The sequence below is a fragment of the Desmodus rotundus genome, chromosome 11 (assembly GCF_022682495.2).
Source record: "Desmodus rotundus isolate HL8 chromosome 11, HLdesRot8A.1, whole genome shotgun sequence".
NCBI lineage: Eukaryota > Metazoa > Chordata > Mammalia > Chiroptera > Phyllostomidae > Desmodus > Desmodus rotundus.
This window is the reverse complement of record NC_071397.1, coordinates 70,586,719-70,610,371: the sequence shown is the minus strand read 5'-3', so window position 1 is coordinate 70,610,371 and position 23,653 is coordinate 70,586,719. Positions and strand designations below refer to the sequence as shown.

General features: G+C 36.0%; 1 protein-coding gene across 1 annotated transcript in view; it reads left to right on the top strand.

Moving 5' to 3' along the window:
• The window catches only part of TBC1D32 (TBC1 domain family member 32), a 186,107-nt gene that overhangs the window by 103,279 nt on the left and 59,175 nt on the right, over positions 1–23,653 (top strand). The window contains exons 24-26 of the mRNA XM_045188724.2: positions 10,544–10,666; positions 13,117–13,225; positions 14,033–14,126. Coding sequence (XP_045044659.2) covers positions 10,544–10,666; positions 13,117–13,225; positions 14,033–14,126 — 326 coding nt within the window. The remainder of the gene's footprint in view (positions 1–10,543; positions 10,667–13,116; positions 13,226–14,032; positions 14,127–23,653) is intronic.

Below are 23,653 nucleotides of genomic sequence, written 5' to 3'. Positions count from 1 at the left end.
TTGTCTTATTCCTGCAAATAGTTCAATATTCACATTAAGTAGCACTGATTTTCATTTCCAGAAATTAATCGAAATTCAGAGGTGTTTGGTTGGATTTTAAGAATAAATTTCTATATACCATGCACTAAAAACAGATTCTTTATATTTATGAATATGTTAATGGATATTCACTTGACGTTATCTGTTCATGTGCCACAATCTCTGATGTGGAATTCTAAAATTCAGAAAAGGTTTTTAAAAAATAAACTTTTTTATAACATATTTTCTATCTACACCTAATTTTACCTGAAATGATGTGAGGCTTTATAGTTTTAATTTAACCTGAAGAATTTGAAATATATTTTGCCAAAGAAATATTAATATGCTTGCGTATGAGGTATTGCTCCAGACTCCATCCGTACTGTGTTTTGTTCCCGAATACTTAAAAATTCTCAGTTCTTCATCGTAAGGTTTACAGGTAAGGAATTACAGACCTTTACATCATGACTTTGAAAATTTTAAATCACTTAGGGAGAAGGGGTAGGGAGAGGAGAAGGGGGAAAAGAAATAAATTATACAGTGTATGGTGTTTCAAAATCTAGTTTTGCAGTGATATAAAATGCCCATTTCTAGACTAGACTGGGAGGCTCCCTTTGCATCTGAGGCAAAACAATGTCTGTTTCTTCCTGTTGATATCTGGGCCTAAGCTCAACTGCAGAACTCTTAGTGTCCTGGCTAACTTGGGGCATAGCGGGCTCTCCTCAAGTCAGCCCTCAAGTCAGAGGGCTCAGAGCAGCGGTCATTGCGAGCCCGTGCACCTCATATTCTGACCAATTGATAGTTAAAGCAATCTGGCCCCGGACTGTTCTTTTGTTTAATTATGCTATTTATGCTTGTTGGTACATATTCAAAGATATGTTGATATCTCCTGTGGAGCATCACAAATTTATGCAGCTGTCTGTGGTATTACAGTGATGAATTGGATATTTTTGTAAATTATTTGGGGTTATACAGTATAACATTAAGAACTTTTTTTTCAGTGCATAAGAAGCCCTTAATTAGCATATTTATATTTTATAATATATATAAAACATATAACTAATCACAAAATTTACAGGGTCAGTATATCAAGGTTATAATTTATTATCTCATAAGAGCAGTAACCAATTTGAGTCTTAATGATTAACACAAAATCCTGCAAATCTTAGTAGTCTGGTTACCTTGGTTAACAATTCTTTATCCCATCTGAATATATTTTGATTTTTTTCCCACTCAATAATGCCAATTTCCTGTGGTTGAACCTAAATCCTTTACCCAGTGGAATTTTATTTTAGGTTTCTAATTTAAACAAGATAAATTCATTTGTAATGTCCAATTCAAGTTTAACATTTTTTATAACTCTTTTACCCAAAATATTTTTCTTTATGACAGAAATTAAATCATATTGATTCAGTTTCATTATATTAGAGACAAAATTTAATTAGGTGAAAAGAACTTTTTAAAAGACAATTTAGAGCTTAGAAAACAAATATTTGTTTTACCTATTTGAGGAAAAGTAAGAACTAAGTAAATCATTCTGTATGTTTTAAATCTACTTTCCACTGCCAGCACAGAGCCTATATTTATTTATTTTTGACCGAAGAGCTAGACAAGGCTTCAGTTCATGGTTTATGTGATATCTACCAAACACTATTTTAATTTATTTTTATTAAAGTAATAAATTACATAGTTAAAAAGCCAAGTATTATGGGATGGTTTTTAGGAATGAAGAATCATCTTCTACCCATCCTTCCCCATTGCCAAGTCCCACTTCTACTTTCAACTCCTTGAATTCTTTTGCGTATTCAACTCCAGGTTTTTAAATAACATGCTTGTACTATGCCATGTCTTGATTTTTAAACTTTATCTCTTGTCTTTAGAGATTTATCAATAGAAACTTAGAATTTACATTTCCTGTGCTCTTCCTCTCTCCCTGCTCCATAGTTTTATCACAATCTTGATTAAATCCCTATCAAAAATGTGCAGTCTTTTATCCGTATATTCATTTGTTGGCGAAGTAGTATACCATAACTATATTTTCTTTTTCCTACTTTATTTATTTTTTAAAGTCTTTTTTTTGAAGATTGCATTTACTTATTTTTAGAGAGAGAAACATCAGTGTGTGGTTGCCTCTCATGTGCCCCACACTGGGGACCTGGCCTGCAAACCAGGCATGAGCCATGACTGGGAATCGAACTGGCTACCCTTTGGTTCACAGGCGGGTGCTCAGTCCACTGAGCCACACCATCCAGGGCCCTACTTTGTTTTTTTCTGAAATTAATAATTGTATGATTTTGTTCATTTGCTTTATTTTATGTGTTATCTACTAATATATCCTTAGACTATCCTCAAATGTATGCTGCTACCTCTGCTGCTGTGTAACACACAGTGCCTATTATGTCTCAGGAACTGGTATTAGTTTTACATTTAAGTCACTTACTTCAGAATAGTCCTATGAAATAGGTATCTTTCTTATCTCCACTTTTACAAGTTGACTTACCTGAGCCAAAGAAGTTAAGCCATTTCCTTAAGGTGACACAGCTAGTAAATGGTGAAGCTGGTATTTGAACCTAAATATTTTGTTCCTGAGAATGCAATATCTGACCTATACGTTGTACTTCTTCATGAGGTAAACACCAAAGTGCCTTACAATTATTCTTTCTAATTATGTCGCAAGGTTTTTACACTCTTTTTAAAAATAATTTCTGGTGGTTTTTAAAAAATATTTTATTTATTTATTTATCTTTAGAAAGAGGGGGAGGGAGGGAGAAAGAGAGGGAGAGAAACATCAATGTATGGTTGCCACTCATGTGCCCCCCCCCCCCCACTGGAGGTCCTGGCTTGCAACCCAGGCATGTGCTCTGACTGGGAATTGAACCAGTGACCCTTTGGTTTGCAGGCCGGCACTCATCCACTGAGCCACACCAGCCAGGCAAGGTTTTTACATTCTTGAGGGCAGGGACCATGTCCTATTTTTATTTGTGAAAACATAAACAGTCAGTGAACAAGAGGACATCTGTTATTACTGTTTGTTCTTACACCACACCTTGTTCCATTTCATACTGGAGGATCCTTTGGCCCTATGAGTGAGCCCTCCTGGGATTTCCCTTTTCCATCCTGGGAATTGCTTTTGTCTTCTGAGTTGGATCCTCTTTTATCTGGGATCAAATTTCCTGTATCTTGGTTTACACCCTTGTTTTGATGAAGGTACTTTTTCAATGAGAAAGGTTTGTGGGATGAAAATTTTTGAGACAGATATGGGTGGAGATTTTCACAATATAATTTTGGAAGCTACAGAACAAATGGATGAATTATAACATATTAGCAGTCCAGGAAAGCTAATACCCAAGCTGGCAGTGGGAGGAGGCTCAGAAGCAACTTTTGCACATCACAGCTTCCTAGAAACACTAGGAATTACAAGCACCACTGAGAACAGAGATGAAAGTAGAATATTAGGTAAAAGACTAAAATTTTCAATAATAGGATTATAGGATTATTCCCTGAACTCCTACCCCACTCAGCTGGTATTGTGCATTATGGTCTTCCAAAACATAGAATTATACGTGCACAGAACTTCACCATCAAGTCCAAATAGCATTTGTAAGAAGCCTAAACTGGCCCTGAGGACACTAGTAAATTGGATAAACATTTGATACACACATTTACAACACACACTTTTGGCGACTTTCTCTAACTAGGTGACCAAGGAAGAAGAAAAAGTTAATGTAGTTTATAGATGATACTGTGTGAGACGCTAGCATTTGCTACAATTTGACTACTATAGTTTACACCTTTTCAGAGAGGGAAAATCTTGAAATAGCATATCGATTTATTTCCTTTGTCTAGTAGGTAAAGTTAATCTACTTTTAATTCTATCCTGAGAAAGACACATGCACACGCACACACAAACACTTATGAAATTTGCCTGTGCAACTAACTGTTGATATTTTTACATTAACTTACTTTAAATTATTTGTATTATGTTATCACTGTTCATAAAAAAATACCATTAAAATTTTATTTAGTTTACTCATGAATTTGGATTCACCTTGGATAATTGTTTACTTTTTTAGAATACTTCTTGATATAACCAACTTGCTCTATATGTGAAGTGAACAGCAGAATCTTTTTTCATCACTTTGGGAAATTTGGTTTGGGGCCAACAAAAATTCAACTTCACAACTTGTTGCTTATAAGCCTAATAATATATGTTTTGAGACTTTTTAAAATCATTTTTCTCGATTAGTGGAAATAAATTAATCTGCACACTTCTGCTCACTTTGTAACCCTAGCTTTAGTATTGCGGTTAGGCTAAAGAAATGAAATTGTCTTACTCAAGTGGCTGCTTCTACTCTAGCTGCTAGCTACGCAGACATGCTGGCATAGTTAGTGAGTCATTAAGATCTGTTTATTAGATGATTACATAATTTAGTGGTACATGGCAGTAGTTATAGGGTCTTACAAGAATCTTTATGCATGATCATTAAAGTATGCATTCTTTATTAGTATTTTGAATTTGTTGAATACACATTTATACTTCATATGAGTATAATAATATACATTTCCCATTACCTACCCTAATATAGTAGCACTTCAATTTTTAACAAAATGCTAAAAATAAATATTGCATAAAATATAAACATACAGCTTAAAAGATTGTTGTAGAATGAGTGTCCACATCCTGCCAATCGAGGAAACGAAGAGAGCTAGCGCCATGCGTTTGTTTGGTCCCCAGTGGTGACCACAGTTTTGACCTATATGGTATTTATTTTATACTTTCACTAGCTAGTTGTGTATTCCTAAACAATATATTTTAATTTTGCTGTGTTTTATACTTTACATTATTGGTGCCTTTGACTATGTATCCTTTCATGTTTGGTCTTTTCTGTGTAGCCTTTGGTTTCTAAGATTAATATTGCATGCCTTCAGTTAATTTATGTTCATCGCTATATAATATTTCATGGTATGAATATACCATGTTTTACTTATGCTATTAATGGACATTTGAGTTATGTCCAGTTCTTCAGTTTGGGCTGTATTAACAAGTCAGCTACATGTAGAACTTCAGCTAAACGTTTTTTGCATACGTACATACATATACAATTCTTTAGTGTGTTACGAAAATCTGATTATACAAAAGAATTTCTGAACTTCCTACTCTGTTCATTGGATTTTTGTATTGTCATGCAAATATCAATCATATTATATGCAAATACCAATCATATTGTTAAAATTATCATAGCCTTGTAATGATTTATACACATAATAACTGATAGAGCAATTCTATCTCTCACTTTGTTCATTTTCAAAAATATCTTGGATACTTTTAGTTCTTTTCTTTCCACATAAATTTTCACATCACCTTGTCACACAAACTAGCCCACTGAGATATTAATTATCATTGGATTGAATCTATAGAACAATAGTGCGTGAATTGACATCTTTATAATCTGAGTTTTCCAATCTGTAATCATGACATATGTCTCTTTAATTTGCATTCTTTAATTACCGTCATTAAAATGTTTTTTTCCGTAGAGGTCTTTTATATCTTTTGTGAATTTAACACTGTAGTCCTACATTACATTCCCCAGTATGTGGCAGTATTACCCAGAGGTCGAGCATGGATTTTGGAACCACATTGCCGGAGTGATCTGAGGCAAGGTTCTTACCCTCTCCGTCCCTCTGTTTTCCAGTCTGTGAAATTGAGATAGTAACTGTACCTTCCTCACAGTTACTGTGAGACTACCTATGTTGTGCATCTCCCAATATAGAGCATGGTAATTTCCTCATAGATATAAATGTCCATGAAATTGTATAGATTTGCAAATTGTTCATTCATTTCATTATTCTCCTTTAAAAAGTTATTTTAGGTTATTAGTAGAGGTATTTGAACTCCATAAAAGATTTAAATTTTTGATTAAATTATAACACTGCATACATTTAAATTTAAATTGATTTGGAAAGAATGCATATGTTTATAAGATTCAATATTCTCCTGGTAGATACTGTCATTCTATTGAACTTTTTTTACATTCTTCAGTGATACATTGTAGGTCTATTCATACAGCAACTGTGCCTTCCTTATCTTTTCTGTTTTTTGCTATTGTTAATATATTTTCCATGGTAATACTTTAATTTGTTGTTAATGGTATAAGTAAATTATTTTTTGTTACTGGTCACCCTACTTAATTCTCATATTCATATATATATATATGAAATATGTATATTTTATATATATATATATATATATATAAAATTTTCCCCAGCTTTCTAGTGGTTTTCTACATTTTAACCAAATAGCAAGCACATCATACTTTTAGTTGCTTAGGTATAAACTTTGGAGTTTGTGTTATTTTTATATCAGTGTGTAACAAATTACCACAAACTTTGTGGCTGAAAAGGACACACAATTATTATCTCAGTTTCTGCTTAGGTTCACCTTAGCTGGGTCCACTGTTCAAAGTCTCTCAAGGCTGTAATCAGAGTGTCCACGGTGGCTATTGTCTCGTTTGAGACTCTATTGGGGGGGATCTATTCCCACACTCACAAAGATTATTGGAATTATTTCCTCACGGCTTTAGGACTGCGGGTCTTGTCTCCTTGCTGCATGGAGGCTAGAGGCCTTTGCAAGTTGTCAATTGAAGGCTGCTCTCAACTCCTAGAGGTCATCTATTGTCCTTGCCAGGTGGTTTTTCTTAACATGGCTGCTTGCTTCTTCAGAGCCCGCAGAAAGGAAAGCCTCCAGCAAGAAGGGCACAGAGTTTTATGTAATGCAGTCGTGCAACCACATCGGTCCTATCACCTGTAACATCCTGTGGTTAGAGGAAAGTCACACGTCCTGTCAATACCCAAGACAAGGGGATCCCACAAGGGCCTGACAACCAGGAGGGTGGGGGTCATAGGGTCACCCTAAGATTCCACCACAGAGCCTTTTAATTTATAGCTCCTCTACTGACAATGTTCAGCTTTAAGCTATTACCTTATCTAAATTATTGCTATGGCTTTTTTTTAAAAAAAACCTGGTATCTATACCTCTGTTTCTGCCTATTCTGTACATTGCAGCCAGAGTGAACCTATTAAAACACAAATCAGATCATCTCAATTCTGTACTCACAAGGTTTTTCATCTCATTAGGATGTGACCGTACTCCGCTGGTTTCCCATGTCAACAAAGAAAAACTTCACAATGGCCTCACAGAGTGCTGTGTGATTTGGACCCTTAATATTACTTCAATGTCATCTCCTAGTACTTCCTCCTTATTTATTTCATGTTAGCTACGTGGGCCCCCTTACCATTCTTCAAACACGCCAGGTGTACCTTCACCTTAGGTCCTTTGCTCAGGCTCTTTGTTGTGCCTGAAACACTTTTCCCTAGTCACTGCACGGCTTGTTTTTGCATTTCTTTTGGGTCTTTACTGAAGTGTCACCTTGGTGGGGACTTCCCTCACCACCTTATTTAAAATTGCACACAGTTGTTCATCCCCACTGCCCCCTTGGTAGAATTTTATATTTACTTCTCTGGTGTAATTGTGTCCATGCTGGTTTTTGTTTTTATCTTTTTATTTTGTTCATTTTGTATTCCCCTCCACTAGTATTTTGCATTCCATACAGATTGGAAATTTTATGCATGTGTCCTCAGCAGTGTACTTAAAACGGTGGTAGATACTTGGTATTCAACTAATATTTCTTAAAATTAAGTAAATTGAATTTTGTGTCATGGACAAGATGGTTGCCAAATAAACGGTTCTATCACCTGCTAGTAATGAATGCTATTATCTCTTGTTAGCATGTCTCTCTATTTTTTAAAAAATGTCTGTGCATTGGCTTAAACTTTTAGATCAGTGTTAAATAATAATGGATGACTTTGCTTTTCCTCATGACCTTAAGGGGAATGCTTTCCTGTTTATGCTTTTTAGCTCTTGCCTTGAGATAAATTTGTTTTGTGAATCAAATTAAAGAAAGGTTATTTTCTTTAATTTACTTAGAAGTTTTTGGAGGACAGGGAATAGAAAGTGGATGTTGAATCTTAAATCAAGTAGCTTTTAAGTATCTGGTCAGAGGATTATATGGTTCTTTCCCATTACATATTCATGTCATGAATTACATTAAGGGCTGTTTTCATATTAAACTATCCTTTTCTTCCTGGAATGAACTGTACTTGGTTACAGTATACTATTCTTTTAATTTACTGCTGGATGAAATTTGCTAAGCTTTATATTATTCCCACCTAGTACTTGTTAGATCTTAAAAGTCTTATATCATTTGTTATAGTTTCTATTTGCTCAACCTGGAATGAGAAAAAATTGGTTCAGGTATTTATTTGCTTTCAGAGTTGCTCCAGTTCATCTTGTATCTTCTCATGGTCCATCTGGACCCTACAGAACCCTTCTTTCAAATCATAAACTTGAAGACATTGAGAGTCATTTCCATGACAAGTTCACTGCATTAGTAGCCTACAGAAAGGAAAAAGGTCACTAGGTTCTCCCTAAACCTTTGTGTGGAGGAAGAGCTAGGGTGTCGTGGTCCCGGTTAGCTGGAATTTTTCTGTGGACCTACGTTTTTGTGTATGTTTTGTCCCCTTTTTGAGCTCTTTCCACTGACCTTACCATGGAGGTAGTCATTTTTACTTATTATTAATTGTTTCTATAGCCTATAACCCTTAATAAATAATTGGTTCACTTGTGATTCCTTGTTCCACCTTGTTCCTTTGACTAAGGACTCTAGTAGGACCAGGGACCCTCCTGTGCTGTGCTGTATTCCATTTGCACTGCGGAAAAGAGGGCAAGGTTTTTCATCCGAGTGTTCTCCTAGGATTGGTTAGTTTCAGGGTCAGTTCCGTGGCCAGAGTGTTCCGTACGCGGTGCAGTGTATTCTCTCTGTGTCACACTAGGGACCACACGGCTTCTACTTGTCTCTCCTTTAGTGATGTTAGGGTAGATCAGTGCCCTCTATGTACGACTCCTTTTACTTGACTTCTCTGTAACACTTTATATTCTACCCACTATTGGTACTGAAAAGAATACTTGTTTGTTCACTCAGAAAATATTTGTATTTCCTCAGCTTTACCAGAGAATTAAAAAGTTAGCCATTGACATTTAACCTCAAACATTTCCTGGACTGGTAGCAAAATGGTTCTGTCATTTCTTTTGTAATTAATTGCTGAAACAAAAGTGGTGGTAATTTGCAGTTTAAAAAAAAATTTATGCTTCTATTGCTATGCCATTGGCATTACCTTTCTTTTCTTGAAATTGTTGTTCCATTACAGTTGTTCCCATTTTCCCCCCATTACCCTCCCCTGCCATACCCACCCCCCGCCTCCAACATTCAGTCCTCCCCCACCCTGTTGTCTTTGCCCATGGGTCCTTTATACATGCTCCTTCACTTGACCCTTCCCCTTCTTTCTCTGGTTACCCTCCTTCCCCATCCCCTCTGGTCACTGTCAGTTTGTTCTAAATTTCCAAGTCTCTGGTTCTATTTTGCTCGCTTATTTGTTTTGTTGATTAGATTCCACTTATAGGTGAGATCATATGGTATTTGTCTTTTACCGCCTGCTTATTTCACTTAGCATAATGCTCTCCAGTTCCATCCATGCTGTTGCAAAGGATATAAGCTCCTTCTTTCTCCCTGCTGCATAGTATTCCACTGTGTAAATGTGCCACAGTTTTTTGACCCACTCATTTACTGATGGGCACTTAGGCTGTTTTCAGCACTTGGCCATTGTAAATAGTGCTGCTATGAGCATTGGGGTGCATACGTTCTTTGGATTGGTGTTTCAGGGTTCTTAGCAGCAGTGGAATTGCCGTTCAGATAGTTTCTGAATTACTGATGTTATGATTTTATTTTTATTAATTGATTTTTACAGAAAGAGAGGAAAGAAGAGAGAGAGAGAGAGAAACATCGATTTGTTGTTCTCCCACTTATGCATTCGTTGGTTGATGCTTTTATGTGCACCAAGCGAGTATCAAACCTGCAACCTTGGCATATCAGGATGATGTTCCGACCAACCGAGCTACCTGGCCAGGGTCTCCCTAACTAATGTTTAAATTAACTAGCAGTTGAGAAAAACCTTAATATTTCTAGATTTAAAAATTTTTAAAGCTTGATTAGGAGTTACCCATGGTCTTTAAATAGTAATATTTTCATATGAAAAACTTTTGCAGTCTATTACTCTTCAAACTGATTAAAATACAGGGTCTGGCACAAATAATGCCCCTTTTTTATTATAAAATCTTTTATTACAAAAAGCATGTAATTTTGTAACATAACAATATCGCACTCATGCACACCATATGACATTTTAGGTGAAATGTTCGAATTAAAACTATAAATTATCACACCTGGATTATTACCCTACCAACCACACTCAAGCAGGCGTTACATCTGCCAGACCCTGCATATCTGAAATAACTGTATGATCTTTCTTAAAATTTGTACTTTATATGTAAATAGTTAAGACACTAAGAAAGTCTCTAAACTTTTAGGATCTATTTTGTAAAATGTACTTTTTGTTGTTTCTCTTTATACAGGTTATTAAGTGTGATATGCTGCAGTCTAGACACTCTCCTTCTATTGGAGGCTCAGTATCACGTGTCTGAAATATTGCTACGTGGTCAAGAGGAAAGTGTCCTAGAGACCTCTGAGGGCCACAGGTAAACTGAAAGGGAAGAAAGCCTACTAAGACGTGATCATGAAACAGGTTTTTTTACAGATGCTCTGTTGAGACACTGATTTTCCGTATAGTTTGTTCAATGTTTCTCCACTCTCTGAATTCAACACATTTAAACAACAGAGTAAAAAAATCAATTAAAGCGCACATGTCACAGTTAGAAATATTTTGATAGATGTTCTTGGAGAGGACTTATAGAATACTACTTTATTAGTTTTGGTTTAACTTAGTTTTGTTTTTGGTTTTGTAAAATAGCTAAGCGCTAACTTTTTTTTAATGGTTCCACACAGATTTATCACCGTTAAATTCAGCATGTGTAAGAGGACTCATTAAACAAAATGTTTGACTTTTTGGTGTGTGTCCCTCATAGAGGAACTCTTTTCTCCATTCTCTTAATTATGTCAGTTCGTAGTCATACATTCTGATTATTGGGAAATGAGGTTATGATCATATCTGTATAATTTTTTCTGTTAATTTATCACACTTGCCATTACCTCAATATGGCTGACATTTATTGAATGCGCACTCAATAGCTGGTATTGTTTTCGTGTCTGTAATTTTCAAAAACGTGTGCCTTCATATTAGCTAGAATTACAGAAGACCAGAGCCATTACTGGGTACTCTAGGTTTGATTCCAGAATAGCATTGACAGCCGCAGGAAGGGTGGAAGCTTAAAAGCAACATTCAAATTTTGAATTTAAGGCACTGGGTCTAAAACTTAAGGGAATATTGACTAAAAATGTGATAAAGTCATTGTGGAAATAATGCATGTCTTAATCCCAGTTTTAAAAATGCAGTAATACTTGTCAAGGAAATATTCTTTTATTAATCTCATTCCTATCGTTATATCAATTATATTTCCATGAATTCTTTGCTCTCTAGCAAAGAAAGCTATAAGATACAGAGTGAATTTCCCTCTTTTTAAGTGATAATCTTAGAGATATATTTAAACAAGCACAATGGCCTACATACAAGGATACTTAATGTGGAATGGTCATAAAAGCACAAAAGACAATTTTTTAAAGATTTCATTTACTTTTAAATAGAGGGGAAGGGAAGGAGAAAGAGAGGGAGAGAAAAATTGATATGAAAGAGAAATATCAATCAACTGCCTCTTGTATGCACCCTGACTAGGGACCAAACCCACAACCCAGGCGTGTGCCCTGACCAGGAATCGAACCAGTGACTTTTTGCTTTGTGGGACAATGCTCAACCCAGTGAGCTACACTGGTCAGGGCCAAAAAATATGTTTTAATGTCCATCCATAGCAGGAACTTTAAATGTTTGGGATACATTTGTACAGTAGTATACTCTGCAGATACTAGAACAGAGCAGCTATATGTGTTTTGATAAAGAATTATCTCCAAGGTGAAGTTAAGTGAAAAAGGAGAGGCACAAACATTGTATCGATATCATTTGAACAAAAAAGGAAAAAAACATTTGAATATATTCAGAAACAAATATTTGTTTTTATATAGAATCTCTCTTCAAGGACAAAAAAATGAAATTGTAAGAATTGTTAACTCTATAGGAATTAGAAAGGAATCTGAGAGACTGGAAGGAAGCATACTTCTTACTGTATGTTTTTATAATTTTTGAATTTTGATACAATGACATGTTTTAGCTATTTAATAGCATTCATAAATAGAGAGGAAAATGTTTGGTGGTGCATTTAAGAGTCAAAAAAGGCAATTCAATATAATTCCCCAGGACCTAGCAAAACTAACCAAATGCATATAAAACAAAGGGAAAATCTACTATCATCAATTTAGAGAAATGTCCCAGACTTAGTTTATAAAAGTCAAAACATTTTGTAGATACAGTGAAATGGAACCAAAACAAAACAATACTTTAAATTTAAACAAAGCCATAGTTTAAATATGGCAGTGTGAATTGACATTTCCCCTTTCTCACCCTGGAAATAACGCCAAGGATTGAGTGAGGATAGGGAGATGGCATATCATCAAAATTTTTAGCCATGAATGAGTTGAAGGGCAGTCAAGAGCAGTCAAAAGTGGGCTAATAGTACTAGGGGAGGGAAAGAACTTGAGAAAGGAGGTTATGGCTTCCATTAATGTGAAAAACAGTAAAATACAATTCGCAATACAATACAATTACAACAGTAAAATACAATTCCCAGAAAAAATGGGAAAAGAAAAAAGAACAAATGTACAGGGTGGGCGAAAAGTAGGTTTACAGTTCATATAGAAAATAATACAATAATTAATAAATAATAATACATGTACAAATTGTGTATTGCATACTCACAACTACAAACTTACTTTTGCCCCACCTATATTTCTAAGTAAAAACAATGAATAATTATTTTCCAGACTTTTCTACAGAAATTTGTCTCCTTTTTTTTACATTCCAGTAACTTGATTTAAAATTAAATTATAATTAGATAACAAAATTGATATGTTTCTTTTTCAGAGATTTTATAATTGATGGCTTATCAGTAGAGAGAAATTATGTTCTTGTTAGAATAAATCTTATTGGGGGACCAGTGGAACGCATTTTGCCTCCCAGGATGCTAGAGAAGGTGAGTGGGGTCAGGAGGGGGACATGTTTTCTGACAGATTTTAAAGCAAAATAGTCAACTCAGTTAACACTAAACAACAACTGTCAAATGTCTGTATCACAGAGGTGACCTTTATTATTACTAGAAAAATTTTAGGATGAAAGCAAACACCTTCAAAATGAAAATACTATTCATGGCAACAGGTCATTGGTGCTAGTTTGTGTTGCAGAGTAGAGGATTATTTTATTTAAAAGTTGTCATCTTCCTTGTGTGTCCTTGAATTTTTTAGTTTTGATGTCTTTATCTTACATGACACTTAATTTTTATTGGATGTCTATATATTTTTTGTATCTAATTAGCAATGTTGTGTACTTCTCCTTCCATCAATATTACGAGTTTGGGGTTCTCTCGAAGGGTTTGGGTTTTTTGTGTTATTGAGTACATTTTGCTTTGGCGGTCACTCACTCTGGGGATCGAAATGACTGACAGTACCGGAGAAACAGGTTTGTGAGCAACCTAGGAAATTCAGGTTTCTTTGGAAGACCATACGTTTCCTTTCATGAACAAAGAACTAAAGCTCTCATGATCAGTTCTACTTGCTCGACCAAGTTACCATACATTAGTCATCACCACTTATTTAGGGTTGTTTCTACTCTGTTTCATTTCAGTTATTCATTAGGGCGCTGCGTTGTAATAGCTTTGGGTTAGTTAGGGTACTACTCTAGAATTGTAATGCAACAAAGCCAATTTCAATGCATGATATTCAGAAAGCCTTAAAATTCAATATTATTTTAAATTGCTTTCCAAGTCATCTGTCTTCATTTTTAGGGTGATGATCCATATCCTTGGCCAATGTTTTCATCATATCCTTTACCAAACTGCTACCTGTCAGAAGTTACAAGAAATGCTGACCTAAAACAAGGTAAAATATCAAATGCCATGTTATTTTAGTGCTTTTGTTATAATTTGGAAAAGAAAGTATGGAGAAGGAGATTAATACAATTTTCATTCTGCTTGTGAATATATATGCATTCATCCTATTTATTTGTATTTTAAAAGTTTCTTATGAAATTAATATTTATATGATGCCAAGTAGTTTTTTTTTTAATTGTGTTTTTTTCCATTACCGTTTAGTCCCCTTATACCTTTCTCTGGCCCCTGCAATCACCACATAAGATGTGGAAGCAGTCTATGGCTATGAGTCCATTTCCCTTTCTGCTCAATCCTTCTACTCCCTACCCTTCCACCCCCCACTTAGCTGTCATCCTGTTACTATCTATTAGTCTGTCTTTATTTTACTTGTTAGTTCAGTTTGTTCATTAGGTTCTACATGTGACTGAAATCATATGGTACTTGTCTTTCTTTTACTTGTTTATTTCACTTAGCACAATGTCCTCCAGGTCCATCCATAGTGTCCCAAAGGGTAAAATTTTCTTTTTTATGGCTGAGTGGTATTCCATTATATAAATGGACCACAGTTGTTTTATTCACTCATTACTGATGGACACAAGTTGCTTCCATATCTTGGCAATTTTAAATAATGCTGCCATGAATGTAGTGGTGCTTATGTTCTTTCAAATTAGTGTTTTGGATTCATTCAGGTATATTCCCAGACGAGGGATCTCTAGGTCAAAAGACAGATCTATTTTTAATTCTTTTAGGTATATCCATACCGTTTTTCCACACTGGCTTTACCAATCTACATTCCCACCAGGTATGCAAAAGGGTTGCCCTTTCTCCACATCCTCAACAGCATTTGTTTGTTCATTTCTTGATGATAGCCATTCTGACAGGGGTAAGATATCTCATTGTAATTTTAATTTGCATTTCTCTGATGATTAGTGACATTGAGCATCTTTTCATATTCCTATTGACCATCTTTATGTCCTCTTTGGAGAAGTTTCTATTCAGGTCCTTTGCCCATTTTGTAATTGGGTTGTTTAGTTTTTTTTGGTGTTGAGTTTTGTAAGTTCTTTATAAATTTTGGATATCAGATGTATTGGCAAATATGTTCTCCCATTCTTTGGATTGTCTTTTTTTATTTTTATTATTATTTTTTAAATTTTACTTATTTTCAGAGAGAGGGGAAGGTAGGGAAAAAGAAAGGGAGAGAAACATCAATGTGTGGTTGCCTCTCACGTGGTCCCCACTGGGAGACCTGGCCCACAACCCAGGCATGTGCCCTGACTGGGAATCAACAGGCAACCCTTTGATTCGCAGCCCACATTCAATCCACTGAGCTATATCAGCCAGAGCGGTTGTCTTTTTTATTTTGTTAATGTGTTCCTTTGCTGTGCAAAACTTTTTAGTTTGATGTAGTCCCATTTGTTTATTTTTTCTTTTGTTTCCCTTGCCTGAGTAGATATCTGATAAAGTACTGCCACAAGCTGTGTGTGAGATTTTGCTGCCTATGTGTTCTTCTATGATTTTTATGGTTTTTTTGGGTCTAACATTTAAGTCTGTAATCCATTTTGAATTTATTATTGTTTGTGGTGTAAGAAGATAGTTTGGAATCACTTTTGTGCACATATCTGTCCAATTTTCCCAACACCATTTATTGAATAAACTATATTCAGCTCATTGTATATGCTTGCTTCTTCCTGTGTTGGATATTAATTGACTCTAAAGCTGTAGGTTTGTTTCTGGGCTCTCTATTCTGTTCCATTGATGTGTGTGTGTGTTTTTAATGCCAGTACTATGCTGTTTTGATTACTAGGGCATTTTAGTATGGTTTGATATTCGGTAGTGTGATTCCTCCAACTTTGCTCTTTTTTCTCAGCTGTTTTTCATAGCTATTGCTATGTGAAGCCTTTTGTGGTTCCATATAAGTTTTTGAAATATTTGTTCTAGTTCTGTGAAATATGTCATTGGAAATTTGATAGTAATTGCATTGAATCTATAGATTGCTTTGGGTAGCATGGACATTTTAATGATGATATTTCTTCCTACCATGAACATGGTACGTGCTTCCACTTATTTGTATCTTCTGTTTCTTTTTCAGTGTCTTCTAATTTTCCAAGTACATGTTTTTTGCCTCCTTGGTTAGGTTTATTCCTAGGTATTTTATTATTTTTAAAGCAACTGTAAATGTGATTGTCTTCTTAATTTCTCTTTCTATTAGATTGTTATTGGCATATAAAAATGAAACTGATTTCTGGATATTAATTTTGTGTACTGCTACTTTGCTGAACTCACTTGTCAGTTCTAGTAGTTTCTTGATGGAATCTTTGGGGTTCTCTATGTACATTATCATGTCATCTGCAACTAAAGACAGTTTTGCTTCTTCCTTTCTAATTTGGATGCCTTTTATTTCTTCTTGTCTGATGGCTGTGGCTAGGACTTCCAGTACTATGTTGAGTAAGAGACATGAAAACAGGCATCTCTGTCTTGTTCCTGATCTTAAGAGGAACGCTTGTAGTTTTTGCCCATTGAGTGTGATGCTGGCAGTGGATTTGCCATATATGGCCTTTATTATGTTTAGGTATGTTACCTCTATTCCCACTTTGCTAAGAGTTTTTATCATAAATGAGTGTTGGATTTTATCAAATGCTGTTACTGCATCTATTGATATAATCATGTGACTTCTATCTTTCATTTTGTTTTTGTGGTGAATCACATTTATTGATTTGTAAATGTTGTACCAACCTTGCATTCTCAGAAAAAATCCCAGTTGATCATGGTGTATGATCTTTTTGATGCATTGAGTATTTGATTTGATAGTATTTTGTTGAGGGTTCTAGCATCTATGTTCATCAGCGATATTGGCCTATAATTTTCTTTCTTTGTAGTGACTTTATCTGGTTTTGGAATTAGGATAATGCTGGCCTCATAAAATGAGTTTGGTAAAACTCATTTCCCTCCTCTTGAATTTTATGAAATAGTTTGAGAAAGAGAGGTGTTAGTTCTCCTAGGAATGTTTGGTAAAACTTATCTGTAAAACCATCTGGTCCAGGACTTTTCTTTGTTGGGAGTTTTTTGATTACTGCTTCAATTTTGATCGGTGTAATCTGTCTCTTTAGATTCTCTGATTCTTCCTGATTTATTTTTGGAAATTGTATGGTTCTAAGAATTCATCCATGTCATCCAGGTTGTCCAGTGGGTTGGCATATCATCATTCATAATATTTTCTAACAATCATTTGTATTTTTTTGGTGTCAATTATTATTTCTCCTCTTTCATTTCTGATGCTATTTAAATGAGTCTGATTAAAGGTTTGTCAATCTTTTCTAACTAAAAGATAAACTAAAGGTTTGTTTATCTTTTCAAAGAAACTGCTCTTGTATTTATTAATCTTTTATATCACTTTTTAGATTCTATTTCATTTATTTCTATTCTGGCATTATTTCCTTCTGCCTACTCACTTTGGACTTTGTTTGTTATTCTTTTTCATGTTCCTTTAAGTGTAAAGTTAGATTGTTTGAGCTTTTTCTTGTTTTATTGGATAGGCCTGTATGCTATGAATTTCCCTCTTAGGATTGCTTCCCTTGTGTCCCACAGATTTTTGGATTGGTGTGTCCTCATTTTCTTTGGTTTCAAGGTAACTTTTGATTTCTTCCTTGATCTCATTGTTGACCTAATCATTGTTTAATAACGTGTTATTTAACTTTCATGGCTTTGTGTGTTTTTCAGTTTTTTTTCTCTTGTGATCAATTTCTAGTTTCATAGCACTGTGGTCAGAGAAGATGCTTGATATGATTTCAGTCTTCTTAAATTTTTTGAGAATTGTTTTGTGTCCTAGCATATGGTCTATTCCAGAAAATGTTTCATGTGCATTTGAATAGTATGTATATTCTGCTTTTTTCCTGCTGTTGAGTATTCTTATAATCATTACTCTAAACTCTCTGTTAAATTGCTTGCCTCCATTTCATCTCGTTCTTCTTCTGGAAAATTCTCTATTCTTTCTGTTCTTTCATTTGGGGCCTCTTTCTTTGTTTTCCCTTTTTGGCTGCCTCTTTGTGTTTGTTTCTGTGTAACAGGTAGATTGCAAGACTGTTGTGCAGGCCTAAGTCAAACCTGCTTGCAACTGGCCCTGGGTAACCTGTTTGGAGCTATCAGCAATCCATAGCATGTGGCTCCCTTTGCTGGGCCTGGGTGTATGAAGAAAGAGCCAGGCTGAGCACCAATGCCGGCTTCATTAGCATCAGGCCCAGGGGAGGTTCAGGTGAAATCTCAGAGCTCCCAGAGACCCACCACTACCTGTATTTCTGTAGGGTTAATCAGTGAATATCTTCCACTATACTCCTCAACAGCAGGGCACCACAGGGTGGGGCCGAGTAATTCCTGAGGGTTGGCTACTACTTCCCCTTAGGCTGATGCCATTGGGAGAGGAGTGCTCTGCCTGAGAGAGATGGCTCCTGCAGTTGGGGAATGACTCAGTGAAGAGATCTGGTGGCTGTTCCTTCAGTTCTCTCCTCAGAGCCACCAGCCCCAGACTGTCCTCACATGTCTCTAGTCCACTCTGTTCTCCAGTCCACTCTGTTCTCCCTCTGCCAGAGCCCAAAGTAATTGGCTGTAAAAGAAATTTTGTGCATTGGCCCTTTAAGAGGCTCTTTGCTTCCCCTGCTGTCTCTCCCTGGCAGACAGAGAGCCCACTGCTTTTCACAGCTGGATGTTACTGGTTTTTTTCCCAACTCTGGTGGCTGGGGAGCTCATCTTGGGGTTTAGAACCTACACTTCTCAGGGGGAAACCTCTGGCCTCTGAAATATCTCTCCAGTACTTCAGCTGCTGCCCAGCCAGCCCTCTCATGCCTCCTCCGTGCTCCCTACCAGTCTTGCTGCAGTGAAGTGGTTTCTTCTGTCTGTCCATGGTTATAAGGCTTCTCTCCAGCTAGTGTTCAGTTGATTATTCAGGATGATTTTCCTTTAATTTAGTTGCAATTCCATTTTGGTCCTGGGAGGAGGTTAGTGTAGCTTCTACTTACTCCCCTGCCATCTTGGGTCCCACAGAGTTTTTATCAGAACACTTTTTTGGTTTAAACATAATTAATGAATTTTGATGAATTAACTTTAGGTATATAGAACTTTATTCAACAGAGTAACCTTTTTTTTTATTTGTGTGTCTTATATGTCCTGTGTGCATGTTATACAGTAAAATTCAGGTAACCACTCTAAGAGGAGTTAATACATTTTTAAGAATATACATTCAAATAATCAGATAATTGGATGGTGATACAGTATGACAGAAGCTAAATATGCAATAAAAATTATGTTTAAAGCAGGGCATGACATTTAAATATGTGTTTTCTGCTTAATAGAAAAGATTTGGTTTTTTGCCAGAAGAAACGACAGGCTAGAAGGAGCAAATTCAAACAGCTATGAGTAGTTTAAGGGTGACTGAGGTCTGTAATGTGAGTGTAAGAGTCTCCAGAGATAAGACTAGACAGCTAAGCTAAGTTCAGATAAGGCTAGTGTAGGTCAGGTTCAGGGGCGTAGACTTTTTCATAAGAGCAGTGAAAAATCAAACAGTTTTAGACTGGAGATTCTAAGATAAAATATAAAGATATATGAACAAATTATTGAGAAGTTTAATCTTATATCAACATGAATTTATAATACCATTAAACTTTCATTGGAAAGAAATAACATAAGATTAATTTCATATAGGTTAGGTTCTATAGAGTGATTGTTGAAAATAAGAATTTTTTTGTGAGTCTTTATATGCCATTTACCTTCCCTTATATTTATTTGCTTTAAAACAATCAATAGAGGCCATCAATTGACGTACATTGTTTTTTGTTTCTGTCCAGTGTTTTTGATGTACATTCTATATCTCACAATTGCATGGAAACAAAAATTCTGTTTTTTTTTCTTTTTACTTAGAGCTAGGGAAAGAGACAGAGCCTTCTTTAAGTTTTTAATGTTTGTCTTTGTAACTTACTTTACAAATTTTGCCTTTGTGTTTTTCTCTTTTGTGACCTGACTTCAGAGATGTGGGAGTGATAACTAAGTAGTTTTCAAGAAGAGACTCTGTCGAGAGAGTATCATTTGGACTCTTTTTCTACGCTTATCTTTCGGTGAACCCATACTGTTCTCAATTTGTCACTCTCATGTTTTCCAATCTTACTTTTGGTCTTTTTAATCAGGCCTTATATATTGTCATTCTTGTTTTAGGTTTTATCATTTATTCTCCCACTCTTTCCTTTCGTTAACATGTTCCTCAAGTGCTGATTATCAGGTGCTACTAGGCTTTGGAGATAAGATGATATATAAGACATGGTCTATTCCAAGTGTCTCAACTCTTTTTCTGATCTCTTTTTCTTGTTATAATATAATATTGGATCTTTGCTAAGTTTCTTTTGGAAACAAATATTTCTTTTTTTTAACATTTTATTTATTTACCTTTAGAGAGAGGGGAAGAGAGGGGGAAAGACAGGGAGAGAAACATCAGTGTGTGAGAAATCATACGCCCCTAACTGGGGACCTTGTCCACAACCCAGGCATATGTGGTGATTGGGAATTGAACCAGCGACCTTTTGGTTTGCAGGCCAGTAGTCAATCCACTGAGCCACACAAGCCAAGGTGGAAACTCGTATTTCTTTCTCAGTTCTTTAAAAACAGGTTTATGATCCGCTTTATTGCATGACTGCCATATTTGATAATTTGTGTTTTCAAATCAGTTTGGTAAAAATTTGCCTTATTTTAAATTGAACAAGCCAGACAGAAATCAAAAAGTAAGATTAAGTGGACACTTCTCTGAGTAAAAGAAAATATGATATCAGTTCCTGGAAATCAGTGTTCAGAGGAGTACAATTTTGCTCTACTCTTGCAAGTGATTTAGAAAAGGGAGTAATAATAGCTTCTCTGTCTAGTGTAGAATATAACTGCAGAATGGTTATTAACCTCAGTGGGCCCATAATGCTGCCGGGTAGTCATACATCATACCCCAGGTCCATTTACTCTCCGAGTCTCCTAGATGACAGCTTTCACACCTTTCATCAACCCTTCCTCACATCTTCCCATCTGTCCTGTCAGATGGTAACTTTGCTCTTTTATTGACAACAAAGAAACAGAAAAATTTTCCATGTGCTCCTGATGCCTATGAACTCAGCTGCACCTGTGCAGTCTGCCTTTCACTACTGTCCATAAACTGCCTACGTGACCTACAAAAGCCAGCTTCTCCATTCGTGCAGAACATTTCTTCCCCTTTCTTCTCAAAGATACTGCTCCTAACAGCTCTCTCTTTTTCTTTATCTCTTACTGTCTTTAGGGAGCCAGGGAGAATCCGCAGTGTAGCTTTTCCATAAGCCAATGAAAATACGGTTAATTCTTCCATATTTAAAATACGTTATTTTGAACCCATTGCCCCCTCACTATAATCTCATTTTTGTCCTTTTACTGTACCATTCCTTGAATGAATCATCTAATCTTGATATTCCAGTTACTCTCTTTCCATTCTGTTTTGAAGCCACTTGAGAACTACTCGGGTTCTCACCCCCACCATCTCGCCATGATGGAATGAGTCTATGGTCAGATCTCAGTCCTCGTCCTACTAGACCTCGCATTACCACTGAACATTTTTGATCCCTCCTTCTTTTTTGAAACACTGTCTTCCCTTGGCTTTCAGAACATACATTATGTGATTTTTTTTTTTTTTTTGCAAATTCTTCTGGCTCCTCTGTTGGATCTTTCACCTCTCTCCAACCTCTAAACTTTGGATTACCCCAAGTCTCATCTTAGCTGCCTTTTTTTCCTAGCTGTACTTACTCTTGGGGAGGATCTCATCTAGTTCCTGACTAAATTCCTGCCCATGATGCTTCTGGCTCTCAGATTTATATGTTTAACCACTGTCTTTGCCTTGAACTCTGTACTGATTCAGCCTACTTGATACCTCTGCTAGGAAGATTAATAAGTATATCAAACTTAAATCTGAGATAAACTTCTGATATTCCCTCCAAATCTATTCCTTGGTATTCTTGCTCATTTCAGAAATGGTAATTTGTGTTCCAAGTTCTTGAAACAATAAACCAGAAGACATTCTTTTACTCTTTTCTGTCTTTGGACCCCACATCTAATCTGTCAGCATATGCTCTTGACTCTCCTTATTTGAGGAAACCACTTCCACCCATCTACTACTGCATCATCTTTCACTTGTAGCACTGCGGTAACCTGCTAACTGCTTGGTGCGTTCTCAATGCAGCAACCAGTGTGATGCTGTTGAAATGTGAGTTGGACTGTGTTACTCCTCTAATTGAAACCCTCCAGCAGAGAGAAAGAAGGAGCTTATACCCTTTGCAACAGCATGGATGGAACTGGAGAGCATTATGCTAAGTGAAATAAGCCAGGCGGTGAGGGACAAATACCATATGATCTCACCTTTAACTGGAACATAGTCAACAAAATAAAAAAGCAAACAAAATATAACCAGAGACATTGAAGTTAAGAACAATCTAACAATAGCCAGGGTGGTGGGTGGGGGCGGGGACAGTGGGAAGAGGGGATTACAGGAACTACTATAAAGGACACATGGACAAAACCAAGGGGGAGGGTGGAGGTGGGGGAGGGAGGTGGGTTCAGCTGGGGTGGGGTGGAGGGATGGGGAGAAAAGGCATACAACTGTAATTGAATAACAATAAAAATTAAAAAAAAAAAAAAAAAGAAATCCTCCAATGACTTCCATGTAGCCTGCAAGGCCCAGCACATTTATGACTTTCTTCCTGTCGTGTGCTTTGTTTTAGTTTCAAGCCTCTTTAATTCCATGTTTTCCCAAAGTATTGGACAGCAATTCTGCCGTCTTTGTGTTTATCCCTGAAACACATGTTTGCATAACACAATTTTTCTCAATTTAACAATAGTACCTAATAATTCCTCCTAATAATAATAGTGGTCCTGCATTTACTATGATTATTGTTAAGCAGGAGAGAATGATGTGGGCACCATTGGTTAGCCCAGGAAGCACCTCAGGAAGAGATTTTACGTAGTTACGTTTTGAATAAATTATGAATAAAACATATGTGATATTGCTGATGTGTTGCTGATCCTGCACTCAGAGGAGGATGGCAGAGAATGAGAAAGGAAATCAGAGTCATGTCTGGCTTTCATTGTACCTAAGAGAATACAGTGACGATACCTCTATGAGCTCAGTGAGAAAAGTGGGGCCAAATGCATTTCTAGCAGGTATAAAGCTAATTTGAAAATAATGCTTCTGGTTAAATACATTGCAGTAAATTAAACATTGTGTATTTTAAAAAATACTGTATTTAAGCTAGTAGTATTTTAAGAGACAAGTTGCTATTTTAAAGGCAAGTGTTCATATACATTTCATTTTGCTTTTTTGGTTTGGAGGTAATGACTCAATGATTCTGATAAGGTGTTATTTTCGTTGTCATTTGCACTGAAAACTTTTTGTGATATTATTTCACTGTTGTGGAAAAAGAATCACTTCAGTTGTGTGCACATGGCAACATCTCTCCATTTGTTCCCCAGCTTCTAGATTTATCCTCCTTGCTGCAG